Source organism: Octopus bimaculoides, chromosome 5 (assembly GCF_046866305.1).
Source record: "Octopus bimaculoides isolate indiv1 chromosome 5, ASM4686630v1, whole genome shotgun sequence".
NCBI lineage: Eukaryota > Metazoa > Mollusca > Cephalopoda > Octopoda > Octopodidae > Octopus > Octopus bimaculoides.
Window position 1 is genome coordinate 89,427,558 of NC_142932.1, and position 23,200 is coordinate 89,450,757.

General features: G+C 32.2%; 1 protein-coding gene across 48 annotated transcripts in view; it reads left to right on the top strand.

Moving 5' to 3' along the window:
- LOC106869124 (sorbin and SH3 domain-containing protein 1) overlaps positions 1 to 23,200 on the top strand; it is a 487,488-nt gene that overhangs the window by 225,959 nt on the left and 238,329 nt on the right. For 26 of the 48 annotated variants that reach the window (XM_089352584.1, XM_089352597.1, XM_089352618.1 and 23 more), the window contains 2 exons: positions 4,367 to 4,560; positions 8,326 to 8,401. In XM_089352584.1, coding sequence (XP_089208710.1) covers positions 4,367 to 4,560; positions 8,326 to 8,401 — 270 coding nt within the window. Of the gene's footprint in view, positions 1 to 4,366; positions 4,561 to 8,325; positions 8,402 to 12,232; positions 12,281 to 23,200 lie in introns of all 48 variants that reach the window. The other 22 variants (XM_089352588.1, XM_089352590.1, XM_089352582.1 and 19 more) reach the window with 1 other exon arrangement.

A 23,200-nucleotide genomic window follows, 5' to 3' on the forward strand; every position in this document is an offset into this window, starting at 1 on the left:
ACCCCAAAAGGATGAGAGGCTAAATCACTCTCATTAGAATTTGAACTCAGAATATAAAGAACTGGAAGAAATACTGCTAAACATTCTGACAGCTCACTGGCTCCTGTCTTCTCATAATTAATAACAATAAATATTGTTTAACACAAGTGCTTCGTCTGTATTCTTATTGGGCAGTTTTATCAATGTTTCCATCTTCGAGAAAGATTGCAAAAAATTACTAGATATCTAATAATGTGTAGCATGTAAATGTAAGTTATACATATTGTAATAATTTAGAACAACAGCACAAATATTATTTGATTTAGATGATGAAACATTAAGATTAACCACTTTATTGCCCACATGGGGCTAAACATAGAGGGGAACAAACAAGGACAGACAAGAAGATTAAGTCGATTACATTGACTCCAGTGCATAACTGGTACTTATTTAATTGACTCCAAAAGGATGAAAGGCAAAGTCGACCTCGGCGGAATTTGAACTTAGAACGTAAAGACAGACGAAATACTGCTAAGCATTTTGCCTGGCATGCTAACGTTTCTGCCAGCTCACCAAAATTAGAATTGATATTAGAGCTGCAAAGCAGAGTTGCAGAATCTGTCAGCTGATACTCTGCAAAAATCTTCTAAGTTGTTGCTATGCCCCAGATGAGCTCTGATCGAGCCCTTTCTTCTTAAAGCATATGAAACTAGAACTATTTTGTCCAATGTGTCCCCAGAGATGTGGTTGCTGTTTTTAGTTATTGAGTTACTATGTGGTTGCTTTTCTTGATGGCTTAAAATATTCTGTAAGTTGTTGAGATTTGAGGAGTGACATGATTATGTGACATGGTAAACGATAATTATAATCATAAGAATTGCATTCTTTCCTACAAGTGTAATCAAAACAAAATATTACTATACAATGCAAACAGAAAAATTAAAAATAATATTACACAAATAAACACCCATAAAGCTGAGCGAAGAAAAAAGCCAATACCTTTCTTAATCTTGCTAATAGCAGCTAAATATTCTCCAAATCACACCTTTTTAAAAATGGAAGGTCAAACTGGATAGTATAATTCTCAAAAGAAAGAAAAAAGAAAGAAAACCATTACTGAAATGTATTTTGATCATACACCTGTTCAGTCTTAAAATAGGGTAAGTGTGTAGCTATATGTATAAGTATGTAGAAATATATGTGAGGATCAGTACAAGTATTATGTATGTGTGTGTGTGTGTGTGTGTGTGTGTTAAAATTTTAAGCCCTAAGACTTATGTTATACTGCTAATTGTCATGAAAGGACACAGTTTACAGCTTGGTGTGTTTTCTCACACATTGTCTTCCAAGACAGTTATAACAAAGGTCTTTCCATGTTTGAGTGTGCATGAACTTGTTAAATGTAAATTGTTCATAGCTTTAAAAAAAAAAAAAAACTGTTGTTAAGAGAATAATTGTGGAATGAATTCAGCTATTTTTTTAACTTTGCTAATTTAATCACTATATTATGATTAATGGTCATTTACTTTGCATAGCAGGACAATTACACTCCATTTACAAATATTACTCTATACACTAATGTCCAACATAACAAGGTGCTTTGCTTCATTCAGTATTCATCATGAGAAATAAGTCTATGAATCAAATAAAGAAATAATTAGTACTTAAAATCTTCATAAAATGCTATTAGTCACAATGAACTAACCTGGGACAGAAAAGAGAAATTGGTTCACTTTATCAGGCATGCAGCGCTAGCAAAGACCCAGTCTTCATTGACTCAGTAATACCAAACATCATAAAAAGAAAAAAAAGACGTAATTAAATATAATAATTTTTTTTTCCAAAGTTACATTTGAAACATTTTCTTTGGTATTAACAGTAAAAGAAAGGTAAACGAATTGTTAATAATACGTTAGTACTCAGTTATTTTTTTCATATCTTTTGCTTTGTAGCCATTCTTGACATCAACTGCCTGATTTGGATGCTGTTTTTTATCTGCTGTTTGCTTAGCTTGGTGACATGGAAGCTTTTGTTTTATTTCCACCATGTGCTTTTCTTTTCGATTATTTTTGTTTCTTTTTATATTATGTATATTTATTTTGTAGTTTTTTAAAAAAAACATTGTCTATTATTATTGCTGATGTTGTTACTATTGTTGTTATTTTTCATTCCTTCCTCAAGCAAAGTATTATTGATTGTATCAAGTTAAACATCTTGAGATTAAAGTGTATATAGTATTATGTAAGCGTAGCATGTGTGTATGAGACAGAAAGTAAAACAGCATCATGTAGATGGTATTAGATGAACTATGTGATATAGATGAATTCAGATTTTCTATAGCTGTTTAGATGTATCTGAATTTAGAACACTATTCCATATTGCTTTAGGTCACCTAACTATTGGGAAAAGGTTAATGTGATTGATTACTCATTGATAAATACTTTTTATCTCAAAGAATCAAGTAGCTAATTTTGTTTATTCTTATCTGTGCCTAGGATAAATAAATATTGGTTTAAAATTTTGGCACAAGGCCAGCAATTTCAAGGGAGCGGTAAGTCAATTACATCAATCCCAATGCTCAACTGGTCAGTTTTATTGACACTGAAAGGACGAAAGGCAAAGTTGACCTTAGTGGAACTTGAACTAAGCATTTTGCAAGGCATGCTATTGGTTCTGTTAGTTTGCTATCTTTGGATAAATAAATGTTAATATATTTTATGTGTGTGTGTGTGTGTTCTGATTTGTTCACATCTCCACCCAGTGCTTTTATTCACACATGGTTTTTACATAAACATCTTTGAGCCATGGAGAGAACCTCTGTGTGGTTGCCAACCTTTTAGAAATAGCAGTTAAATATCCCTCAAATCAAACTCTGTTTTGAATAAGGAAATGATACATTACCTCCTGTAGTCCTGCACACCCTTTAAATAACAGTTTGATTAAAGGCTTGCTGGATGTCAGGGTTGATTTGGAGCTCATCAACAATGCACATTTTTTGCTTCTTCAGGTTTTGCAACATTTTGTATTTTTTTACATTGATAAATGTTTCACCTGAACCCTGTACTTTCCTTCTCTCAAAAGAAGGAAACATATTTCCATGGGCAAAGTTAAATTCAGTACTGCAAGTTAACAAAACACACCATTTTTCTAAATGTTGCCATTGCTTCTAGCAGTGGCCTGTGGCAACAAAAAAGATTTGACTATTGAAAGTTATGTTTCTTAAACCTATATGCAGAGTGATACAGGTAGCAGAATATGAATTGCTGGCCTCTTGGTAGATTGTTGTTGTTGCTTAACTTTTAAATTGTCCTTTATTAAGCAGACCTATGATAAAAAAAAATTGTTCCAGTCATGACTACCTCATCATTTTTTTTTGTCAGAAATATTGTTCTCTGGATTATGTTATCTAATGTATATTTTTTTTTAAATGGCAGGACATGGTTTGCAGTAGATTTGGTTGATATTTTATGTGGCACTGTATTGAATTAATTATTTTCTCTGTCTCTCTTTATTGCTGTCTCTTTCCTAGATAATATCACTTTCAGCATTATATACTACACCTGAAAGAATACATCAACTCTGCCCTCACCTTAGCATCCCACCTGCAATTACTGAGTTTGAGCTACCTGCCCACTGAAGGGGATTCTGTCTTTCCAAAGCTGTGGTATATTGATCAGTACTCATTCCATCAAATGATAATCAAAGAAATATTACATGGATTACCAGCAATGACCTTTAGGGATGGTTTTGTTAACATTTGCACTTCTTCAGGTCTACTTACAGGGTCAAAACTCCACTTCCCTGTCTTATTTCATTTGGAAACTTTATAGACCAAAGGTGTGACTGTTCCACTATACTTATAAAATTTCTGACATAGTCCCTTCCTACTCCATTAGTGGAGGCCATGCTTCTCTGAGAAACTGCATATTCTGAAGCAGCCTTCAGTATTTCTTAATAGGCACTCTGAAGTCATCTCCCCTTACTGTTATAGATGAAGATTTCTCTCGGACCAGTTTCAACTGACTCAAGAAAAACACTCAGGAACAATTGAAGATTTAACTCCCTTTCAAATGAAAGTAAATCTTGATAGATTTGCTTCCTCTACATCCTAGAAATACTTAATGTTCAAATAGTGTCTTGCAGTAACTCAAACTAGCAATCTACAACAATTTTCATTGTGTAATCTGACTTGACCAATGGAAACCAAACTTACCAACTAGCACTAAGGATCCACCTATTAGACCAAATGTGGCTAAGGCTTCACTTATTGCAAACATCTGATCAATTAAACACACTCTTATGCATATATACATATATATAATAGATGCTCTTGTTCGGAGTTGCTATTAAATAAAAAACTTTTGTTTTTTGCTTGTTGTTTTTCTAGCTGGAGAAATTCCTAAAGGTGCTATGTATTTAGGTACAAAAGAAACAATTGAAGATGGTTTAAAACACACTGATAATTATTATGGTGTTCCCGTTGAAGAAAAAACCTCTAAAAAGAAAGTTATTGAACAGAAGAAGAAATATGAGGGCATTGGTCCTCTAGACAATCAGGGAATTCCATTAGCATTTCGAATGGTAAGTTTAAATATTTTTTTTAAATTAAAAAACACAATCAACCAATCTAAAATACATGTTATTTTCTCAGTACATTTTCATCTTCAGAGAATACCTAAAATTAAGTACCAGATATGTGCTAGAGCTCATTTTATTAACAACATGTCTTTTTAGAAATGTATGTCTGGTTTTTTTCCATTACCTAGTTTAAACCCACCACTGGCTCTTGGATGCTTTTAGAGGAGTTTAGTCTGCTGCAAACATTTGGACTAGGTCTTTCATCTAAAGATAATTTCTTCCCTTCCCACCAGATATGGATCCTCTAAAAAAGGCAGCATCATAAGTGTTGCATTTTCTCCTGATTAAACTATTTAAAAAAAAAGTTACAAATTAAGATGCAATTTATATTGAAACAAATGTAATGAATATAATCAGCTGCTTGACTTTTACTTAAAATTATCCATCAAAGGGCAATGAGACTGAATGACTTAGCAGGAAGAAACATTTCACTTCACTTCTGCATTGCAAACTATCTTTGTCTTTACCCTTAACATCAATCTAGTATCCTTTATGGTAATAGAAATTGATCTTAGTATTTGACTAGTACTTAAATTTTATCAGTCCTGACAGACTTAAAAGCTAAGTTTACATCTTCATATATGATACCATTATACCTTCCTGACTCAGTGAAAAAAATCATTAGCTGTGTGATGACCTCACTATGGCATCATCTGTTTACAGCTAAGTGAATAGTGGCAAAAAGGTTAATTGTTTTAGTTATGGGCACAGCAAATAACCTGTGACAGGTTGAAAAATTAACTTTAGTGTTTAGCTACTTGCTTCTACAAAATCATCAACTCTCATTCTTATCCACTCTGTCATCTGATTCTTATCAATTCTGTCATCTTACTCAAATATAGAAGGAAATACTTGTATGCATTGAACTTGATATCTATATTTCTGTTATTAGTATTCCAGTACTATATCCACTTACTCATTTCTAGTTTACCTTGTCAACAGTATGGATAAACAGACTTGATACTTAACTAACAAAGTCTAACTCGGAATTTATCTATCAGATGAAATATGCTACTTTGATACTTTCTTAATAAAGTTAGCTATCAAAATAACTAAGAAATTTGGTATTAAGTATGAAATTCAGTGTTTTACTATGAAACATAGTACTTAGCTATTAAACTCAGTACTTAGTTATCACACTCTGTACTTAACTATTCAGCCAATAATCTCAGTACACATCTAACAAACTTAGACTTGGTATTCTACTAATAATCTCAGTAGTTATCTAACAAAACCCGGTATTTAGCTAAAAAATTGGTATTTACTATGAAACTTAGCATTTAACTATAAAACTACTACTTAACTAGATTGTTTGATCACTGATAGTCACTTTGGTTCATGAGTACTTGAATTTCTAGAATTTTATGTGTGACTATTTAAAATACTGTACTGTCTAACCAAATGCCTTATTTAATTTTCCTCTTCTACATTCTATGTTCAAATTTCAATGGGCCCTGCTGTGCTTTTCATCTCTTCTGGACTCATGAAGAAATAAGTTGGTTTTTAGCTCAGGTTCCCTTACATCCATGATAAAAAAAATTGTCTTGGCCATCTGACTTTTTGGAGATATATTGTCTTTCTCCCACCCTCCATCCACCTGTCAGTTGCATACAATTACGACTACCTTCATAGTTAGTCAACCCTACATGCCAAGTATTTTTTTGACGGTGTGAGTGTATGTAACCCTGAAGGCTACTTCCAGATGATTTTTCTCCCTTTTTTTCTGAGCATTGCTGACTTTTACAAGTTACTAATGACACTCTTTCAAGAAGTCACAATTGTTTGTCTCTCTGTGGCAAGAACAGGTCAAGATAAATGTGTGTTGTGATTCATGTACTGGCTGGTCAAAAGATGCTGGGGATTCCAAACAAACATTCACATCCTCAATGTTGCTTTTTGGCATGGTTCATTTTTAGGCTTTTCTCCATTAACCCTTTAGTATTCACATTACTCTATCACGTGTAATACTTATTTATTCACATTGTTTTGAATTAATCACACATGATCTTGAAATTTTGAGGATATGACCATTTATTTTTAGAATGATGTTGTAGGATAAGAGTGAGAGGCCTGATCTGGTCAGTTTGAACATAAAATAGTTAGAATATGCTGGCTGGATATGGCTGGTTTAAACGCTAAAGGGTTAATCCTCGATGCTAAAGTTAGATGGAAATGATCTGAGGGAGGTTTGGCTGTTATTTGTAATAGGTTCACAATTATATTGAAATTCTGTCATTGGACTCAGTTTAGGCAAAGTATATTTAGATAGATAATGTAAAGCATTTAGGTTAGTCTACTACTCTATCAGTTATGTCTGTCATCTTAATCAGTAACAGTAATCATGATATTGATGGCCACATCATTTATAGATGAGAAGAATGAGATATAATCATGACATTTTGAAGTGTAAGTGGCTTCAATCTATGGAATCAAAAACAGTTATAAACTTGGATAACTGCAGGCTTAGCCTTTTTCATACATGCCATGTCTTTATTTTGTCTATTAGTATTATATTGTTCTGATTTGTAACTCCAGTTATCTATCATTTGCCTCCTGTCATATTAAGTTGCTGTTGTTATCATTAAGCAACAACCAACTCTCACCTCATCTGTTACAAGCCAAGGCTGTTGTTGCTATAGTTGGCAAGGCAAAACAGATATCATACAATATTAGATTGCACTAAATTGGTAATCAAGAATATTTTGACAAGACTTTGTCCATGTTTTGTCAGAGAGCTTTCTGTCTTTAAATTAAGGTCAGATAATCATGCAGAGCAGATTGGTTCAACTTTGACAGTAGTGAATGGCTTTATCTTCTAACCTGAAATACTAGTAACTTAATCCTTAGAGATAGTTTTAAATTGATGAGAGTCAACATCATCATCAGCATTCTCTCATTCCCCACTCATTTTAATGTTAATTTTGGTTAGGTCACCTTAAAGGCTTGCATTTAGAATAGTTGTACTCCATAATTTTCTCAAGTCTAGTACTTGGTTTTATCTCCTTGAGCTATTTCACTTAACTCACATTTTATCCTTTGTAAAGCTCAGCACAGAAGTGTAATGAAAAAGTTTGAAACACAAAATTGATGGTAAAACACGAACTGTAAATAGTACTGAAAGTATTATTTTCTGTGCTGCAATGAGGGGTAAGGTGTGGTATTAAGCTTTTTGCGATTGTTACCCTGCACATGTAAGCAAAAGCAGGATATTGCAGTCACTCATCTATGTGTTTGCATATGGAAGATCTGCAGAGGCTGTGAGAGAATGAGATGAGTGTCATCATTTAAATATGTATGTTAACTTGCATCAAAGGTGGAGGGACATTAAAAAATCAGAGGAAGATCAAAGACTGTGAAAAAAGTGAAGTTAGATTCAGGATGTTGATTCACATACACAAACTACACAGCAAAAAATTGAGTGGCAATTTGCTAATCGGTAGAACTACATGACTCGGGTCAGCATGAAAAAATGGATGCTAAATTATAGCAAAAATGAAGGTGATGAATGATGAACAAAACTCTTAAAATTTAAAAACTTGAAATTGAATAAATTAAAACTTTAGCAAGAAAACTAAGATAGATTTATGATATCCTGCATTTTAGTTTCTTTGAGTTTTTAGTTATTGTTTGCATGTTTGCTTATCAATTGCTAATATGTTATTGTTGACACTAATGTTTAAATCTATTTGATTTTTTTTTTTTTTTCAGAATATTGATGAGGAAAATCAACATGACTGGTACAAACAAATGTATAAAACACTCCACAGAGGAGAGAAACGTGATGGTCAGTCAAAAATTATTTTATCTATAATTTATTGTGAAGAAATTTGTATTTATGCCCAAATCAAAACTGGAAATAAATTTAACTTCTTTACATTCTGATGGATTATTTAAAGCTAACCCCTTTCATAAATCATGAGGCTCTCTTTAAACAATTTTCTTATTCAGCTTCTATAATATTAAAGTGGGTGAATGATAAACCCTTTACACAGACCACAGTAACTAATATACTTCACACACACACACAAACACACACACACACAAACGCGCGCACACACACATACATGTGAGTGAACAAATGAAAGGAAGGAACACTCAACATATTTGGAGTTACATGTACTTGATAGCAGTATGACTCAGCTCCACATGACTTTTGGGTTCATGTTCTATGCACCCATCTCATCAGTAGAGAATTTGAAGGAAATTCAAGATGCCTTGGTGTTTAAGTTTCTATTGGTCAGGTCATTTGGTATTAATGCTATTATGGTGGTACCAGTTATTTTCATTATTTTTAGGTTCATGCAAACCCACACCTACACAGCCTCTAACCCACAATCTAACAATATCTTATCAACTTCCCACTGGGAGGATCCTGTCTCTAGAACCATCCTCACATCACAAGACGCTACATGGAAATGACAGTCAAAAAATGGTTTTAAGGGAAGGTATACACAACATATGCACTCCTTCAGGTGGAGAAATAGGGGAAAACTCCATCTCCCTGTCCTGCTTTGTCTAGAGACTCTGTGATCATCAAAATGACTTCCCCTAACATCAAGTGAAGTATTCTTTATAGAGCCTTACATTACTTACCTGGAGCTTGTAACTGGCAACTCTGTCTTCACGAGAAACTATACATACTCCACCAACCCACAGTGTTCAACAATAGAAAGAATGATGAATTATTTTATTGATGCCACCAGAAGTATGAACTTCAAGCCTCTAGCTGTTGACAACCCAGATATACCAACCTAGGTCCAGCTAATGAACTCCATGAAAGGGGTATTTAATCCCTGCTGTCCATATAGACTGCTCGCCCATGTTGGTCATGCAACCTCAAATGTATTCCATCAAAATGGTTACTCCTACACAAAGACTGCTGCTGCTAATGTGTTCAAATCCACTGAATGGTGACTAAGTTACTGACTCGCCCCAACCTCTTGCCTTACCTTGTGTGATGTCCAATACTAGGAACTGATGTTGCTGAATATAGTATGATACAGTCCACCATCAAAGTGGTATCAGTGTTCTGCTAACATCCTATCTGAACAAATAACTGGCATCACCTTGATAGCATTAATACTACTTGACCCAAGTTGACCAATAGAGGCCTAAACATGTAGAAGCTATTTTGAATTTCCTTCAAACTCTTCACCACCCACAAAAACACCAATATCACAGAAAAATAACATTCTTATCTGTAAAACTAGTTTTATCTTTAAAACTAGTATCAAGCTCATTAAGTTCCACTTAATGTTTTTATCAAGAGAATAATAGCTTTTAACTGTATAGGAAATGCTCCTTAACTCATAAGTTGATCAGCTAATTTGCAAATTGTTGTCTAATGACAGTTTAGAATTATCTTTACATTCAGCAGCATAAAAAACTAAATTAATCCCCTACTTTACAGGCTGATATTCTCGTTCATCAATAAAAAAAAAGTAACAAAAAAGATAACCATGACAATTATTCCTAAATAGTCTGTTGAACTTACAAAGTGTAAGTGCTCTGTTCAAAAGCACAGTAGATTACTTGCATTGGAATTGAAGTGAAGGCCAACATTTCAGTAATTCTAAGATTAGTTGTTTTGGTTTTTGTTTTGTTAGCGTTTCAAAATCTCTGAAGAGTTAACAGAATTATCTATTAGCCATACTGTTTCTTATATCTTGGATTTTCCTTTTTCAAATACAGTTGCTATTTTGAATTCAGCACTTTTCTGATTTAATTTTCATTTATATATTTTGGGTTATCTTAGTCTGGAGATGGTGTACAGTACTCAGCTTTGTTAGCCTCCCTCTCTCTTGCACTCTCTCTCTCTCTCTCTCTCTCTCTCGCGCTCTCTCTCTCTCTTGCACTCTCTCTCTCGCGCTCTCTCTCTCTCTTGCACTCTCTCTCTCTTGCGCTCTCTCTCTCTTGCGCTCTCTCTCTCTCTTGTGCTCTCTCGCTCTTGTGCTCTCTCTCTCTTGCGCTCTCTCTCTTGCGCTCTCTCTCTCTTGCGCTCTCTCTCTCTCTTGCGCTCTCTCTCTCTTGCGCTCTCTCTCCTCTCTCTCTCTCATTGAGAACAAGATAAACAAGAGAGGCTAATGTAGTAGATATTGCATTTGAATTGTAGGCAAGTGTTTGAAAATAGAATGTGGACTCGAAAAGAGTGCTTAAGGAGTAGTTTTGTAGAAGGCGGGATGGAAAATATTTAATAGGTGTAGGTGTGATAAACACTGAGGATCATGGAAAAGAATCAGATACATCAAATGGATTTAGGTAGGGCATATGTGAAATTGCTAAGTTTAGATAATCAGAGGTAGCTGTATTAAGAACAGAGAGAGAGAGAAGATATAGCTCAGTAAAAGGCCAGTGGTTGTGGAGAATTACCTTTCTGACATGGTATATATGTGTAATACTTTGTCTCTGATATCTGAACTGTCCACCGATATTGGACACATAAAGAATATCTCATATTTTGTTTAAAAGAAAGAGAAGAAATCCACTTTTTATTTTCACTGTTTTAATTTCCTAGATGACACTTTGAAATATGCAGCTTACACATATCACCCATCAGTTTAAGTTAGTGGATCTTTGTGAGAAAAAATAAAGCTGGGGGAAAAGTACATAGCATTTCTGAAAATATCAAATCAAAGTGTTTAAATTTGCAAATAAATAAATAATGTAATGATATTTCTATTCAATGCTTTTAATCTTGCTGTTTTACATTCTCTTTTAGATTATAATGTTACTGGTTCCAATTTTTTCATTTTCAGTCATTTTTTAATCTCTAATTTATTATGGTTTAATTGTGTCTATTTTGAAAGAATGTCATTCATTCTGAATTAATGTTCTATTATTAATATTTTATTGTTTCTTCTTGCTGTGATAAATAGCTTTGGTATTATGAAAACATTTGAATAAACTAGAATAAAATATTTAATAGAAACCATTTATGATAACTATGGTAAAGATAACCATCTGTGTCTCTTTGAAATTATTTTCAAAGATTTGTCTTTCATGAGGGTTAACTGAGCAGAAGCATGTGCAGGATGTTGTTTTATTCTCTAAATAGTCTATGTTCTTTTATAGTTGTTTTCTTTCAGATTTATTTTTATATTTACATATTTAGTCTTTCTATTAATAACTTTTCAAGGAATATATTTTCTTTCCTTATAACTTTTCAGAGTACACCATTAATCTTATTTGTTAATCACTAGCCACTTTGGTAATCTATATTCCTCTTTAAACATAATTTGTAGTGATTTCATACTTAAAAAAAAGGCTATATTTTTGTAATTCCTAATGAATTTTGTCATACTGTTGTTTTTTTTTTTTTTTGTGTGTGCTACACAAATTAAAATATTTGACCAATATATACACCAAAACCTTCATTATCCCATAGTCTTTATCATTCATTTCATTATAAATAAAAACAAGACATCAACAAAATGTCTTTGTGTATGTATATTTGTGTATAATGTAAAACTAATTACGTTATTGAAAATATTTAATGAAAGTATCAATATTATTTTTAATCTTTTGGTTCTTTTGTGATGTACTTGAAGTGACAATATTTTTCTGTGTATTTATTCATGATATTGTAAATGTTCTTTACATTAAATTTTACTTTCAGATGTTCTTGGGATCAATGATCTCGTTGACTCAATCCTTCGTGAAGCAGGTGCATACTTGAGCTTTGTTATATACACTTGCTTGTATTTTGTTGCACATGCTGAATATACCTACAATATATTGTATGCATCCATTGTCTGATATCCCATAGCATCTAATATTACATTCCTGTACTAATACCAAAATTTGATGTAAAAGATGTTGGATTTGAAATGAATGAACATCACCCAATTTTTGTAGTCATGTGTTTATTTAGATATATTAAGATTCCTTGTAATCAAGTTTGGTATTTAAAAAAAAATCCTTAAAACATGATGTTTAATTAACTAATTAGATTTAGTATGCATATTTGGATCTATTAACACTTTCAATATCAAAGTCAACTTTGATCTGTGTCATACTTCTGCCTACTGACATTTATAATTAATTTATAATACAGGATTGTCTAGTGTTTGTTTTTAATAATATAGGAACAAATCCACAAGGAATATATTCAAATTGAGTTTAACATTAGGATTTTATTTGATTCATTATAACAAAGTGCAGTATTTCCAATCTTTTTAGTGTAAATATTGAAAATTATATGTATTCTTTTAACACTCTTTTTAACAGTATTCTGGGAAAAAATATAGTTTTTTTTTTTTTATCCGATCTTCAAAGAGTTAGTTTCATTTGGATGGTTATTGAGGATTTTCCTTTAAGGAAATTTCAGTTGAGCAAAGTAGTAGAATTGGAGGAATGTTTTGTGTTGGCAAAAACTAATACAAATAATCCAAATAGTGAAGTATTTTTTTTTTTGCTATGAGGAAGAATAAAGTTTTGGATGCTTGCCCTTCTTTGGAAAGAAAAAAAAATGAAAGCCTTGTCACTAGATTGTAAGATGATAAGATCTTTATTTCATCTCTTTCAATCTAGTAGTTTGTTTAGTTATGGTCTCTAATCATGTATTTGGACTTTTGCAGTTCATTTTGAAATAAGAAGCTGTCTAATTTTTGTTTCAGAATATTGTTATTAGATATTAATTTCTTTTAAATTCCTCCTAAAATTTCAGCCTTATAATGCTAAAGACATCCTCTCAGTTTATATTTTTTCTCTTCTTCAACACATTATATTGACATCTTGAGTAAATCTTTAAACAAAGCTATAATTGTACAGTTCCAGATAAATATATTTCCTAACATACAATAGAAGGTTCTTATTTAATCGTAAACTTCAGTTTCCTTACAACATTGTTTCTGTGATTTATCTCATAACCTGACATCCATCTCCACTAACCATTTTCTTCGGTATATATGTGAAATCATTTTCTTCAGCTTCCCCTTTTATAATTTAAACTTCTTTCTCATAATTATTAATCACCTTCAAATTTTCATCATCTTAAATTTCTTTTATATGTTTGTGTTTAATAGTTTTGTATTAATAAAATATTAGTTTTAGTCTGACATCAGCCAGAAGGAACTTAAAATAAGTGGTTCAATGAACCTGTTTATTTCATTTTAAATAAAAGTGAAAGTTTTTGATCTTTCTCTTTGCTCTTTTTTATCTCTCCATACTTATATAATTTTCATATTTCATTTCTGTGGTACTATGTTTTCACTTCTCATACAATAAAAAAACAAAAGTAAAAAAATCCTCAGCTAATCATATGTACTTCTTTTTAAGTTATTTGATAATTCAATCTGTCTTCAATAATTCTTTTCATAGGCCATACCAAAATAGTTCTCAACTTTATTTTAAATATTAATTTTAGAATAATTCTTCGTCAAAATAGTAACTCAGTTAAATCAAATATTTGATACCCTTTTATTCTCAGTTTCAAAAATCAACAATATTTTTCTAATACTTTTTTATAAAATTATCATCCTATCTTTATAGAATTCTACAGTTTAAAAATATATTTTCCTTTTTTGTGACAGCAATTTTCCTTTTTTGTGACAGCAATTTTCCTTGTGCTGCATCACTTCAGTTTGTCATAAACTATCATATTCTTTTTCACTAATTTTAGTCATAAAGAATCTTTTAAACATTTTTCTTTTCTTTAATCTAAGTGCAAAACTAAGTCTATAAATGTAATTTACTTCGCTTCATTTATACTGTAATGTTATTAAGCAAGGTATAAGTTTACTCTATCTCATTCCCCTAACACAAATCTGTAACGTTGTACCTAAATAAGAAATCAATATTTTTAATAATCCTTTTCATCTTCTGGTATTTCTATTTCTGGTTCTAAGTGAATAACAAGCTTATTGTCAACAAAAGTTGTCATGTGTCATTAAAGCATTTAGTTTAATCTTTTAATCTCAAATCAAAGGGTTTTGTTTTTTCATTTTCAATTAGTGAAATCTAACATTCTTCTGAAACTGGTGTGAATGAGATTTTTTATTTCTCACAAATACACTGGTCACCGCTATTGACAACTCCTCTTCCTCATCCATGTAAAATGCTTGCTCTGTTCACCTTTTTCTTCAACTTGCTTCTGTTTACTAACTATCCCATTCCTATGAGAGCCATGTCTTCCTTTTATTGCTAAAACAATCCTATATATATATATTTTGCTTACATTTCTTCATATCTTTCACAAGTTTCTTTTCTTTCATAATTTAATGTCCCAAGTTATATTCCAGCTTCTGTTGTACTACATCTGTAAACAAGTGTGTTGATTATTGGAGTAAACAATACACTGTATACATTGAAACAAGTAGCGATAAAAAGTATTGTACATTAAGAATAAAATGTAATGTTTGTGTTTAGTTTTCAGTACATAAACTTTCATCAATAACTGAGCTCTTCAACTTAGTTATTCCTGGTTTCAAGCTAATGTTAAATATCTCATTTATCACTATTTGTATCCGGTATAGGAAACATACAGATTAGAGATGAAATGGCTAAACCATTAGCTCAGATTTCTTGAGTTCAAATTTACTTTATTCCAAGACATGACATTTAATTCTATAAGGCTTCAGTTCATCTTAGCTGTTGGGAACAGGTACTAGACTTGTCATAGATTTTATCACAGTTACTTAAAACTATAAAATGGAATGAAGCATTGCTCTGTTATGAGTCACTCAGGGCTATGGTTCTTTCTTTCTATTAATGCTGTGCACATAAGGATTTTGCTGTTAGGCAATATTAAGAAAATTTTGTGATAGAGAGTTGACGACTCAAATGCTTGTGATTGATGCGCGCGCACGCACACACACACACACACACACACACACACACACACACACACACACACACACGCGCGCACATCATGTGATGAATATGACTTAGATATATTTTAACAAACTATTTTAATATTTAAGAGTTTATTACATTTTTAATTCCAAAATAAACAAAAAGATAAAGCAACACTGTCAAAATTTTATCGTTTGTTCTTAGTCACTGATTGCCAGGTAATTAGTTGTTTTTTTTATTATAGCCATTTTAGCCTACTGGTTTTTTATCGTTAATTCTCTGTTCTATATTATGAATCAATATCTTATTGATCAATGGCCTTTACAAGAGAACCTCTTGTTCAAATTTGCATTATACGCTTCATAGCATAACATTAATTCTACGTCCATTACCATGGTTAATGCATAAGCATAGCTTATATATTGCATGACATTATGCTCTGGGACACTTGAATGAAAGTCTAAACTGTAAAGGAAAGTAAAACAAAACAAATAATAATTGTTGTGGATGTTAGGGTAGTATATAATTACTTAACAGTGTCAACAGACCAATCAATTATTAAAAAAAGAATTTCTGTGACAACTCTATCATGTTGATATTTGGATCAGTATTGACCACTGAGAGCTAATGTACATATATATATATATATATATATATATATATACTAGCCAACAGGGTTATATCTAATTACTATGAGCTACTGTATTAGCTTAAGTAAGTGTGCACTGCGAATTTCTGTGAAGCAGCTTTTAGGCATTTTGTATTTTCATTGTGGTGTAGACATGGTTGTGTGGTTATGAAGTTCACTTTGCAACCATGTGATTCTGTATTTGGTCCCATTGTGTGGTACCTTGCACAAGTATCTTCCACTGTAGCTTTGAGTCAACCAATGCCTTGAGGCCGGATTTGACTGACAGGAACTGGGAAGAATTCCATCATACATGTGTGTATGAATGATTTTCACATGCCCTTTTTTAAAACTGGCTGAGCACAAGAGAAGTGTCAATGGCTCTGGTACTTTCGTTGTGTGAGAACTGTCAGTATGAAAATACCTTTCGTGGAAAACAGGTAGAGGTTGGAGACAGGAAGAGTATCTGACTGTAGAAAGTCTACTTCAACAAGTTTCACCTAACCTTATGAGTTGATTTTATTTTCAACATGAAGTAAACACAAAAATGAGTGTAGTATTGAACTATTGGCTGATGGGTTCTGTGTTAAGATTCACTGTTCAAATTTCATTCTGTTCCTTCCTAAGATACTTAAATCTGTCTGAATCCTTTCTAATCACCAGGAATTTAAAAAAAAAATATATTAGTAAAAAGCCAATGCAGTTATTTTATTTATTTACTTTATATCTCAATAATGAATCACATTGTTGTTAATGACAGGTTTTGAACTGTCCCATCACTGGTTCATTTCTGATGGCAGGAACAATGAGTTTCTGTGGACCTTGCTCAATGAACACTTTATTTGCCAATGTTTACATTCTTTGTTGATATGCCATGAATATGGGATTCCATACAATTTCCATCTAATTCCTTTTACAAACTGTTAGTCAATCTGAAGTTATGATAGAAGATAAAATAGTTCAAGGTGTCATTTAGTGGGATTAAGTCCATAACCATGTCATTATGAAGTAAACTTCTTACCTACATAGCCATGCCTGCATCTACATATGTGTAGGATAGATAAATGATTTTGAAATTAAGGGCTTAGAAAAGCAGTATTTCATCTGTCTTTCATCCTTTCAGGGTTGATAAATTAAGTACTAGTTACGTACTGGGGTCGATCTAATCAATTGGCCCCCTCCCCAAAAATTTTGGGCCTCGTGCCTAGAGTAGAAAAGATTATTTAAGTATAGTCACTGAAACAAAAATTAAACCCACAATGAGTAGCTCAATAACTTAACATTATGATTGCCCTATGGTTTTTGTGTTTCTCTTTTGTACATGCTGTCTAGGAAGCAATCAATCATCAGTCAAATGAAATGTAACTTAAAAACATAAGGAGCCAAATGGCAGTTAGGTGGCTGATGGGGCCCCAAATAATTTATAACTTCCAACTATTCTCCAACTACCCTACTTAGTCTTTCTTGCCACAGTTTTTATTTCTTTCACATATGTAAATTAGAAAGGTTTACAAATTCATACATTGAAATAAGTGTAGATCTAATGCCCTCCTAATCCACTTAAGTCAGTAGTCATTTAATAGTGGTGGAGAAATTACATTAACTAAGTTAAACTAGTCAACTAGAATAATGTAGCTGCTCTTGAAGCGTGATGCAATGGCAATAACAGTTTAAAACAGAAGATTGGTTGGGTTGGAGCAGTAGAAGTGGAGACAGTTAGTAATCCAGAACGTGAACAATTTCATTCTCCAACCAATATATAATAATAAAAAACAATTTATCATAAAATATTCAACTAAATGAGCAATTCATAGACCAGAAAATGTAAAGTCAAGGGTTATTTGCTTACATTATTAAACAAATGTTGCAGGCAATAATGATTACTTACATTTTTAGAAGTAGTTATTTGTGTACTTTAGTATTACCAAAATGTGCATGTGTGCGCATGTACACACACACACACACTTACATACATAGTTCCATTATGCTACTTAAATAAACTACCAAGCACAATCTTAGTAAATTATTTAAACATAAAGCTTGTGATATTATTAGTTTAGTAAAGAATGCACAACATAGCTGATGACAACCAAGCTAAATTTTGTATTTGAAATGAGTCATTTATTGTGTCTCACTACATTGAGCTTCAGCATCAACCTTTTTTTTTTCAACAAAGCTATATGAAAGACATCTTTCAACTAACTAAAGTTTATCTATAATCTTAAGATATGAATACTTGAATAGCATAATTTTTTAAATATGTCCACTATCTACAAGCAATCCTTCAATGGAACTTTTTTTTTGCAAATTTACTGATTTTAATGGCAACCACAGTTATAATAGTGGTTTCAAATTTTGGCACAAAGCCAACAATTTTGGAGGATTGGGTAAGTCAATTACATATTTTATCAACCCTGAAAGGATGAAAGGCAAGTTGATCTTAGTGGAATTTGAACTCAGAGCCTAAAGAGAGACTAAATGCCACCAAGCATTTTGCCCCGTATCATAATGATTCTGCCATCTTGCAACCTTGATCACAGTAATGAAAATAAAAATCCATGTAATGTAATTGCAACAATGCAACTGTAATATTTAAATTAAAAAGAAATAAAATTTAACTATCAAGATAGAAAAAAATGGAGGCAAGCATAGTTAAGTAATTAAGAAGTTTAATTCACAGCTATGTGGTTTCAGGTTCAATTCCGCTGTGCAGCATTTTGGGCAATTGTTTTCTATGCTTATGCCTCAAAGTAAATTCTATGAAAGCCCATATAGAGGATTGTACCTGCTTTTAGATGGCAAACTAGTCATCCTCTGTTTCTCCATCAGTAGCCTTGCAAAGAGGTTATGGGCATTACACTTCTTCCGTAAAAAAATATATTATTTTATTTGCTCTTAACCCGCACTTCTCATATTTTCATAAGCAACAATTTTTTTTTTATTATTATAAAAAGAGAGAAGTAACCTGTTAATTCTGTATGTTTCTCCAAAATTATTAATCTGTGATAACTTTTACATAAATGGGTATCTGCAGATGAAATAACTAGCATCTACTGCAAGCATTTTGTTGTCTTTCTAGCATAATATTTTATCCTGCATAGCTTCAGTCTTTTTAGCTGTTGAGAATAAGTATTAAACTTTGGTGGGAAATGCCTGATCACCTATTGATAGAAATCTGTGATCACACAAGAAAACAAAAGTTATATACACATCTCATTTATGTTGCAAGAGAATGTTTTTACATCAGTGTCTTGATGTATACAATAGAGAGCATACAGAAAAAATAAAGTTAAGGGAAAGAATTAATAAATTCAGATATATTGCCTGAAAATAAATGTCTTCAATGGTTCCCTAATAGGTTATGAGACATTCACCAATGAAACTCTCCATATGAACCAATCTTATAATAGATCTTTACAATCTTTAGTAATATCTTCAAGAATATTAAATATTTCTGAATCTTTTCACTCAACATGTATATCTTTCATTAAGAAAACTAATATTGGTGAATAACAGTATTGAGTTGCAGAAGCTGAGGGAATAACATATATCAAAATTATTTTAAAATTTCATTACTGAATGACTACAGAATGGTACTTATTTTGGGATATGATCTCATTTCTCAGAGAGGAAATGGCAAACATTTAACGTACTCAGCATTCTAGTTTAGCTAATTTAATTTCTCTGCTGAAAGATATTAAGCTATTTTAGATGTCAGCATGGCATTTAAACATTTCAAAGTTGTGAGTTTACCAATCAAGCAGTAATTAATTAGTCTTAAAGAAAGGATAACAATTTAAATATGATATTTTGATGCTGATATTTAAAAAGACATTAACATTTTTATTTGGGTCAAATATCTTATACTATTTTAATTTCAGCAAAATTGAGTTAATTTTTGTTTTTATTACTATTTGTAAAATATATATATATTTTTTTTCTGATGAAGGTTGCAATGTCACTTATTTAAAAATGTCAGACTTAATATTTTTTTCTTCTTAGGACACTTTAAGAACACACACAAACCATATTTCCCCATGCACACCTGGAACATTATTAGCCAGTATATATTTGTAAACAATCACTTTAAAACAAGCCAAAATGTGAGTGTTTAAATGACTGCTCACCCTGCTAGATAGAGCAATCAAATTTCCCTTAAATTACAACTTGAAATCATGAATGGAAAGGGCATATTGGCTGATATAGTCTTAGATTTGCTATTCCTGATAGAAACATGCTATGGTCGTGATTGGAATGCTTTGATTATAGGTCTGCTCAGTTAGGACTGATCTAGGTTAAACAGCTACATAAACTTTGAAAAGTAAACAAAATTAAAACAGGCAATAGCTGTGAAGTAAGAAGCTTGCTTCCCAAACACATGGTTCAGTCCTCCAGTGTGACATCTTGACCAAGTGTCTTCTGTAGCCTGGGGCTGACCAAAGCCTTGTGAATAGATTTGGTAGATTGAAACTGAAAGAAGCCCATTGTATGTGTGTGTGTGTGTGTGTGTGTGTACCCCTACACTGCTTGATGCTGGTGTGTTTATCTCCCTATAACTTAGTGGTTTGGAAAAAGAGAACCATTATAACAAGTACCAGGCTTAAAAAAGAAGTACTGGGGCTGATACATTCAACTAAAAATTCTTCAGAGTGGTGCCCCAGCATGGCCACAGTCTAATGACTGAAACAAGTAAAAGATAAAGGATAAATATCTCAGACTTGCACCAAATCTGATTCAGAAAAATATAAACCCTATTGCACTAAGGCAGCATATGTTTGATTAACACATCCTAATTCTCTCAAAATGATCAAGTTAATTTGAAGCAGTCCCAAAATAAATGTATAAAGTTGATATAAACAAAGTTTTTCAGTACAATGTTGTCTGAAAGGAGTGATGTCATCAAATGGGTACGTGAATATCTGAACCATTTCAATATCAAACCTGGTGCACTTCATAATATTTACATTTTGCCAATAGAAACAGAAGCTGAGTAACAACAAAGTGATTCATTAGCTTCGTACAAATATATATAGGGATGGCTGTGTGGTAAAGAGCTTGCTTCCCAGCCACATGGTTCTGGGTTCAGTTCTACTGCATGGTACATAAGTCAAGTGTCTTCTACTATAGCCTCAAGCCCTGTGAGTGCATTTGATAATCAGAAACTGAAAGAAGCCCATCATGTGTGTGTGAGTGTGCATGTGTGTGTATGTGCATACACATGCACACTCACACACACACATACACACTCACACACACACACATGCACACTAACACACACACATGCACACTCACACACATACATATATATATATATATATATATATATATATATATATATATATATATATATATATATATATATGTGTGTATGTGTGTATACATATGTGTGAGTATTTATGTTTGACCCCCCCCCACTACTGCTTGACGACCAGTGTTGGTTTGTTTTATGCTCCTGCAACTTAGTGGTTCAGCAAAAGAGACAGATAAAATAACAACCAGACTTCATAACAAAAAGTACTGGGGGTTGATTTGCTTGACTGAACCCTTCAGGGCAACGTCCAAACGTGGCTACAATCCAAAGACTGAAACAAATAAAAAAGATTCTCTCTCTCTTTCTCTCTCTCTCTCTCTCTCTCTCTCTCTCTCTCTCTCTCTCTCTCTCTCTCTCACACACACACACACATACACATGTACACATGCATCTTCATTGTGTGTTTGCATGACATAGATTTATAGATATACTGTTGTTTTATTAATGCCATTATTTATATTTCATCTGTATATTTATTCGTTTATTTTAAATATTTTTTTTTCTTCTACATTTTCATTATTGTGTCACTTGGTCATAATTTATTGTTTCTTCTTTCCATCTCTACAAACATATTATTTAACATGAATTATCCTAATACATGACCTCAGTCAAGTATTGATCAAACATGATGTGCTCTATATTCTAACTAGTATACTTGATATTCATTCCAAGTTGTTGTTTTTTTTTCATTTCATGTCCCATATTAATTTTTTATTTATTAATTTTATTTAAAGTTTACAGCAATTTACCATAAAAAGTAAAGATTTTTGTTTTATTTCCATCAACAAATAAGTGGTGACTTAACTAGTCACTCAGTTTAACGTCATTATTTAGTCTTTGGGTATCTTTAGTGGTGTCTCCTCTGTTCTAAGCAATCAGGTGAGGTCTCTGGTTTAAGGTACTTCCCTTTTACCAATCTCAGAGGCCCTGAAAATGGTTATGGGCACTATTTCCTTATGGTTGATCAATAGAAGAAAAATAAGCAAATATTTTAGTTTGATATCTTCATGATAAAAATAGCTTTCCTTTAACTAGGAACAGTGATATCAGTTATGTTATTTTTTAAATAATAGCTCAGTTCTTTTAAAAAGAAATAATTCCAATTTTGAAATATCAATAAACTCAAGTTCAAGAGGTATCAGTTGTTTGATTTTGCTAGTTTTTAAATTACTCAATTTACTAAAATTTATTGTCATTCATTGCATTCTTAATAAAATCTCTTATTAAGGTGTTTTTGATGATGTAAGCAGGTTGCTATTTGCAGATAGTTATTCACAAATGCATTCTTCCTCTGTTCCATTTCTGCCCTCAGTCAAATTGACCTTGCTTAATCAACTTTGTCTCTGTGAGCTTTCATAGAAATACTATGTTGACGCTAAGTTTATCGTGGTCACCCTATCACCACAATAAATTATCAAAATTTTCACTCTCAAACCTACCAAAATCTAACGGTTGAATTAGAGGAGCACACCTCAAGTCCAAACTATATTATCCTACTCAGAATCTAGAGTTTTAAGGTATCAGTCAGTCATACTCAGTAGTTAAGACTTGCATATACTAGGTGGACTGATAAGAGATTAGATGTCTATTCTGCCATATAATATATGAGAGAGCTGCCAACTGACCTTGGTAGTCTTTGTTAATTCAATGTTGTTTTCTTAACAACATAATGGGGACAGGTGGAAGCAAAGCCAGGGAAAGTTCTTGCAAAAATATTTAAACTACCTAAAAGAAAATGTTTAGTCTAGATTTTAAAATTTATTAATATCAGATAAAATTACTAAAAAAGAAAAGAAAAATAGTTTCCAGGAATTGTTACAATAAATAATTTTGAAGAATTTTCATTACAATAA